This window comes from Pan troglodytes, chromosome X (genome assembly GCF_028858775.2).
Source record: "Pan troglodytes isolate AG18354 chromosome X, NHGRI_mPanTro3-v2.0_pri, whole genome shotgun sequence".
In the NCBI taxonomy this organism is placed as follows: Eukaryota; Metazoa; Chordata; class Mammalia; order Primates; family Hominidae; genus Pan; species Pan troglodytes.
Genome location: NC_072421.2, coordinates 57633916 through 57641580, shown reverse-complemented (window position 1 = coordinate 57641580; position 7665 = coordinate 57633916). Strand labels below are relative to the sequence as shown.

Here is a 7665-nt window from a genome sequence, read left to right as displayed (position 1 = left end):
AAATATGATTATTATAGTCCCCAAGGAAACCTGAGTTACCATTCTTGGTTTCCATGATGATCTCTCTCTCTCTCCCTCCCTCCCTCCCTCCCTCTTTTCTTCCCCCCCCCTTCCACCGCAATGAGGTACTAAGTAATATTCCTTCTTCAGTATTTGAAGAGATATTTGAAATTATCTGATATTTGAAATCTGTCTTCAAATACTGGAAATATTTGAAAATATTTCCAATACCTCTCCACTGACACCATCCTAGTCCTGGCTTCATCCTTCATATCACACCTTGATTGCTGCAAAAGCTTTCTCACTGATTTTCCTATTCTGGTCTTTCCCATCTAATCCACATTGTACACTTGCATGACATTAACTTTTCTAAAACATAATTTTCATTGTCTGACTCCTCTATTAAAACATATTTGGTGGCTCTTCTCTGTGCCCAGAAAAAATGTCTCATTATTCTTACTGCTTTTTTTTTTTAACCTCTTAATCATTTTCATTTGGTGCCAAAGTAAACATTTTTCTGTTTTTGTTCTTCAATAGTTTAATATATTATTTTTCTATCTCCTCCCATCAATGGCGATCTCTTTAAAGGTCAGGGTCATATAGTACTCCTCTCACAGACCCTTCAATATGTTATGGTGTAATCTTCACAATGACGCTCAGTAAATATTTGTTAATTTGGAATATATACAGTATAATCTCCAGCTTACAAATTGCTTTCTTATATGTTTCCTGGACATGAACATGAACAATGTAGGTCACAGAGACAAACTTCATAGTCTATCCATGTTTCTCGACTACTACTCAAGCATTTTGTTGTATTAATTATACTAATTGGTAAAAAATACAAATGTCAGTGTATTTTTAGCTTATGACCAACATGATCAATGGAGCCCCTAGAAACATAATTCTTTTTAAGCCATTATGTTACTGTGTTTTCAATTGACGAGAAGTTTTAATAAGTCAATGCCTGAGGAGAAGCAGAAAGGAAACAGGATGAAATTAAAACAAGTACCATTATTTAAAAGGAGTGATGGCAACTTTTTTCAGACTAGTTAAGTGCAGCTTGTCACCACCAACAGAATTATACCTATTACCTTGAAAGTGTAAAGCTGTTCTCCATGATTTTGCTAGAAAATGATGTTGAAAGAGAAATCATTTGAACAAATTTGTTCAGTGAAACTTTGTGAGCCCATGGACAAATAAAAGCTGTTCCCTTTGAGAACGTAACATTTGTCCTTTGAAAATTCCAGGAGTAAGTAGGAAAAGACATAGTTTATAATTTTTTATTGGGAGAAAGTTGGTTTAAAGAATTTAAAAAATGAAGTCACAGCATTAAATTATCTTTATGTTTATAAATTTATTTAATTTCCAAGACTTATGTGTTCATCTCAATCCTTGACATACTCATCTGCCAGACACAAAAAATAGTGGTCTATTTAAGAGGCCTTAATGAATGACAACATTTTTGAAATATGCTATATGAGTACAAATATTTCCAGAGCAAAGAGGGAAAACTGTTGATTGGGTAGACAATCAAATTCCAAGCATTTATCTGATTTACAAAAGTACATCTACTTTTTGTTTTTCACTAAATGAATACAACCACTTTTAATATATATGTGGGTGTGGCTGTGTGCGTATTTCAAAACACACACACACACACAATACAGAAACATTTCATAGTGGCAAAATTTTAGTGCACTGCCAAAGTGCTACAATAACTGTCATCCACAGACATCCACATGCAAACACTACTGGACTAGTACACTAGAGCAAATAAGAGAGTATTTAGCAGAACTCTCTGGCAAAAACTTTTAAAACAGAAGTAATGAAACAGAAATCCACTTCTAATTTGAAGGGTATAGAAAATAATCTTCATTTTAATCACATATACACATAGTATTATCTAAGCTCAGAAAATAACTTCTTCCTGTATGCACAGAACTTCAATGTACACTCAGTAAATGTTAGCATTTGAAGAAAATGTGCCATGAGGAGAATGTCTGAGGGATAATGGCAGGAAAAAGATATATCCACTATAAAAGAGGACAGAAAGGCATAGCAAGGATGGGGATGTGCAGGAAAGGGAGGGGAGAGGGAAGAAAGTAAACTGACCATAAAAGAAACAAATTCAAATGGAAAACAGCGACTAACCTTGACACAGGAATGAATCATGAAGGCTGGATGGGTAGACTGGGAGGGGTGAAAAGAATGTATATTCTTTGTTTTAAGCTATATATAAAATTGTCAGATTTAGCCAAAGCCTAGTTGGAATGGGAGTTGGCTAAATTACATGAATTGTAACACAGACATTGCCAAAACTACTTCACAGGGTTGTTCTGAACAACGAGACACAAATTGTGAAGATGTTCCCCAAATTGCAAAATGCTACACTAATGTAAGACAGATAGTTTACACAATATTCCAGTTCAATCTTTCCTTTCAACTCTGGGAAATTACAAGTGCAATGAGATCTACAGAGCACAGAAAGAAAAAAACCTCCACTGCTCCATTATCAGATTTTCAGGGAACAGCAGGCTTCACAGTCACAGAGAAGCCTGACTTTCAAAACAGAGCAAAGATGGTGACAAATTGATCGAATGGAGAGATACGCTGTTATGCATGTGGGCAATGTCTCCACTCCTGGTATTATCCACAGCAATTCTTAGAGGGAAAATTATTCAGTAGAGGGAAAATTATTCAGTAGAGGGAAGAGGGAGTAAACAGATTCCCTTGCCTACTTCACCCTAAACTTCATAAACCTCTTTTATCTGCACATGAATAAGATTAAACTACTCCAATTATTGTCTTATAAAAGGAAGGACTGAGAGGATAAAAATGGTACAAATTCACCAACATATGCCAAAACACAGAGTATCTTTCCTTAACATAAGAAACAGGAAGAGAAGAAAATTTAACAGTGTGTCAGGTATGTGTGTGCATTGCTATAATCAGTTAAAAGCTAGAAAACTGAAGCTTAATAACTAATTTATTCAAGGCCACTTATCCAACACCACAGAGCCAAAATTTAGCCCTGGGTCTGTTTCATGTCAAAGTCCTGGCTGGCAATTTCCACAAAACTGCCTTCCATCATCAAAAGAAGTTAGGAAGATAAACAGTGAGAACAGCCAACACATTTTTTTGCTATCTATTTTTTCTTGTTAGTTCTATGACTATTTAAGAAAATATTTTGGCATTGAATAATATTTCTATTACATAGCATTTCCTCCTTTGCTAATGATTAGTAACTCTACAAAGATGACTCATCATATCAGAAGCATCATGAATTAATGCATTTATCTGCAGCAGCTGCTAATACCACAAAAAGAGAGAAAACCACAGATTATGCGCCACCTACTAAATGAACACAACATAACCTATGAAACATTCATGCCAAAAGCCATGTTTCAATCTCATCAAGTCTCTAGACATAACTAGCAAATTAAAGAAACAGAGGATAGAGGAAAGCAAACATTACCATAGGGATGCAATTAGCAAAACTTAAATTGTGGCAAATGCTACATGTGAAACAACCGCATTTCATAAACAAAATCGCAAGGAAAAAAAGAAAGATGAAGGGGAAACATACGGATTAAGAAGACACTTAGGAGATTTACGTGATTCTACTAATTAAAAATAATAAAACAAGTAGCATTTATGAGGCAACTGGAAGTTTGAACCCTCACTGGATATTTACTGATATTAAAGAATTACTGTAAATATCACTTGCGATAATGGAATTATCATTTTTTTCCATATCATCCCATAGCTTTCAGAGATATATAAAGAATATTTATGGATAAAATGATCAGATGTCTGCTATTTGTTACAAAATACTAGAACATGGGGAGTGAGTGAGGCTAAGTTAAAAAAGATTGTTCATGGATTCATAATCGCTGAAATTGAGTGAAAAGTACATGGATGTTCATCATAGTATGATGTAACGTTATGTATGTTTGCCAAAAAAAGAACATGTCAGGGCTGGGGGGGCAGTTAAAAAAAAACGCATGCCACATCACTGAAAAACGTCCTCATATTTTTCAAGGAAAGAAATGTATTATCAAGGAATCACAGAGCAGAAAGACCTGAAAAGCAATCTATTCAAACCACCTCAATTTATAAATAAGGAAATTAAGGCTCAGATAGGTTAACTGACTTGCTCAGGCTCACACAACTTGTCAGTTCCAAACTCAAGATCAGAATTTAAATCTCCAAACTTGTAGTCCAGGGCTGTGCTCTTTTTGCAAACCAAAAAGAAATGACTGCACTTAAATATTTAGTCCAGAATATCCTCAAAATTGACTGTAATAAAAGTAAGCCACATGATGAGGAATGAATAGAGTTGGTTCATACCAAAAATGAGCTGCCAGTCACAGTGATAAGATCTGTTTCTTTCTGAGAACCATGGTTTCCTGCTGCATTGGGGAATCCAAACTGGGTTTCTCCCTCCTGTCCAAAGAAGTCAGAGTCAGGATGTACGTTCCACTCCGCTTTGGTTGGTGTCAGTAGTTCTGAGACACTGTTTTCACAAAGGGTGCTCGAAGGAGTCAGAGCATCTGTGTCCACTGTTAGCTTACTGCTGGGTGTCAAAGCCTGAGGCTCTGGACTGGAGTTTTTCATGGCCAAAGAGTCCAGAGATCCCAATGGCCCCACACTTACACTTGAGACCTCATCCATATTTAAGGAGCTCTGCTGAAAACCAGTGGCCGCCGTTCCAAAAAAGAGAGAGGTATCCAGACTTTGAGGAGGGTCGCTGGTGGCCATCAAGGACGGAGGGTCCACAGCCTGCCCTACGGAATTATTATTATTAGCAGGGAGGTGCCCTGCCAGAGTCGAGCTCACAGAAGCCACATCAATAGTCAAGATTCCAGAGTTCACCAATGCTGTGTCCAGCAATGCAGCAGAAGTACTGTCAGGTACATCAGAGAAGAGAGACACTATCTCTGCATCACTGAGATCATTCTGTCTCTGGCTGGTAAGTTCACTGCTAGGTGTAAGAGAATTTGCTGCTTCTAGCTGAGCTAAGAGATCCTGGCCCACCTTATGCCTTTTAACCATGTGCGTCTTCATGCTGTGCTTGGATGTGAAGAGTTTATTACAAGAGGAGATCGGGCAACGGCTTTTCCAAGTGTCCACATCCTGCAGGTGTTTCTTGGAGTGAATGTAGAGGCTACTGCGAGCAGAGAACCTGGCACAGCAGCCTGCCACAGGACACACGAAAGGCTTTGTGCCCAGGTGGGTTATGCTGTGGCCTTTCAGATGTTCCGCCCTCGTGAAAGATTTCCCACAGCCTTCCACAGGGCACATGAACCTCCGGTCATCGTCGTGCTTTCTTTTGTGCCTTAAGAGTTTGGACATGCTAGTGAAGTTCCAGCCACAGCCATCAAAGTCACAAAGGAAAGGTCTCTCGCCGGTGTGACTCCGCAGGTGAATTTTCAGCCTACAAGCCTTGTCATATTGTTTGCTGCAGCCAGGAAAAGAGCAGGAAAACAGTTCCTGTTCCCTGAAATGGGCGCGGTTATGGGAAAACAGAGCACTCACTGTGATAAATGTCTTCTTGCAGCCAGAAAACGCACACTGGTAAGGCCTCTCAGGTTCGAAGTGGCTGCGCTGGTGGGCGCTGAGTTTGGCCTGCGTGGGGAAGCTCTCCTCGCACACCTCGCATTTGAATGAGTTCTCCTGCTCATGGCCCTTCATGTGCGCCTTGAGGTTGTACACTGTGGTGAAGCTCTTGCCACAGCCCTCCGCCGGGCAGCCAAAGGGCCGCAGTTTGTCGTGCGACTGCAGGTGCCTCTTGAGCTTGTAAGAGGTGGTGAAGGTCCAGCCGCAGCCACCCAGGGGGCATTTGAAGGGCCTCTGGCCCTGACTGCTGCTGTGCGTCAGCAGGTGCACCTTCAGCTGGTGCTTCTTGGCGAAGGTTTGCCCGCACTGCGCCTCGGGGCACAAGTACAGCACCACGCCTGGGCCGGAGCCCAGCGGTCCGCGGGGGCCCAGGGCGGCGGCCGGGCCCTCCGCCTCCTCCTCAGGCGCCGGAGCTGGCGCGGGTTCGGCCGGCTCGGCTAGCAGGAGGTCTGGCGGCAGCTCTGGGCAGTCAACCGGGTGCGCGGCATGCGGGAACCCAGCTTGCGGGGCGATCAGACACCCGGGCTGCTGGGCAGGAGCGGCCCCTGGCTCCCAGGCGTGTGGTGGGGGCGTGGCCAGGGTGAGGACGCCGTTCTCAAAGCGCAACAGCAGGTCCTGGTTGTGGATAGTGACTGTGCCCGCGAAGGCCGCGGCGGGGCCGGGGGCGGAGATCGGGGCCGGAGTGGGAACCGCGGACAGGCAGCGGGGGCCTAGCGCAGTGGGCCCCGCGGGATTCGCGCCGCTCTCGCCACCCTGGAGCCCCGGGCCCTCCTCGGCCTCCTCCCTCAACACAGGCCCTGCGGCCTGACCGGAGCCCGAGGTCTCCACGTCGCCACCCACCGGGTCAAGCAGCACCAGGAAGAAGTCGTCGCCGCCGCCGCCGCCGCCGCCGCTAGGTTGATCGGGCCTCGGCGCCAACAGGCTTGGGCCAGGGCCCCGTGATGCCGTGCTGGCCTCCTCGCGCCGCCGCCCGGGCCCGCCATCTTGGGGGCCCCGGAGCAGCAGGAGGCGGCGCGTGGGGACCTGGCCAGCCGGCGAGTCAGGGCCTCGGTGGACTCGGCCGCCACCCGCGGGGATGCCGCCGCCGCCCTGTAGTGTCCCGCGAGCCGGGAGCAGCTTCGGGATTTCCATCTCTGCGTCCGAGAGGCTCGGCTGGAACCAGAGCCGAGGAGGAGGCGCGATCCCGCCCCCTGCCGCGGGCCTGAACACGTTCCTGAAAGGGGAAAAAAAATGTGCAATGCGCAGAAACTGGCCCTATCAGATATTAAAACGTATTTAACGCCACAGTGATTTAAATATTCTGGTACTGGGTCTCTGGAACAGAATAGAAAGCCCAGAGGTAGAGCCTGGTATGCATAAATACGTTCTACAGTTAATATAAGTAAGTAATTAAGGAGGTCTTCTGAGGTAATGGGGAAATGACGACAGCTTGTTCAGTAATGCTGTGGAACACCTAGGTATCTATCCGCTGGAAGCAATTTTAATCCATGACTCATTGTATATACCCAAATAAACACACCCCAGCCCCTCCCAGTGTTAGATATGTTGCTTCGTACTTTCTGTGTGTTAAAATTTGCTGGCTGGCTGGCTGGCTGGACTGATGGATGAAAGACAATTCCCGAGAGAAAAAACTGTCTCTGTGTCAGCATTAAACCACCATAGCGCTGGCAGTTCTGCTGAAAATGTCCTTCCCCTTCCCACCTCCCCGCGGGACAACTTCCATATTCACAATTATCTTGAGCAAAGTCTTCGGTACAATTTGCCGCATAGTTCAAATTTTGTCTTGCTGATACAGAGATTAGAATGAGTGAGAGATGCGGCCAAAACAGGTTAGCACTCTTCAGCCTAGAAATTCAAAGTCTGGAGGATGAAACAATTTACACTGAAATCTGGAAAAAACCCAACCTTCTCCTGGCTTCTCCCTATACAGTGCACAACCTAAACCAACTTTTGCCCTTCCACCATCGGTTGTACTGTGATAAATTTCATGTCCGCTCTCACAGCACAACTGAGGGCATTCATTCCTCAGTTTACTCTGCCTTC

General features: G+C 44.1%; 1 protein-coding gene across 1 annotated transcript; it reads right to left on the bottom strand.

Moving 5' to 3' along the window:
• Positions 1–1337: 1337 nt before the first annotated feature.
• On the bottom strand, positions 1338–7016 carry LOC473633 (zinc finger X-linked protein ZXDB). Its single transcript, XM_016943941.4, has one exon. The coding sequence runs from the start codon at positions 6751–6753 to the stop codon at positions 4348–4350; it is 2406 nt and encodes an 801-aa protein (XP_016799430.2). The 5' UTR covers positions 6754–7016; the 3' UTR covers positions 1338–4347.
• Positions 7017–7665: the final 649 nt, after the last annotated feature.

What these genes read in the sequence shown, in the direction of transcription:
- LOC473633 (XM_016943941.4), bottom strand. Translation starts at nt 6,753, where the DNA reads ATGGAAATCCCGAAGCTGCTCCCGGCTCGCGGGACACTACAGGGCGGC.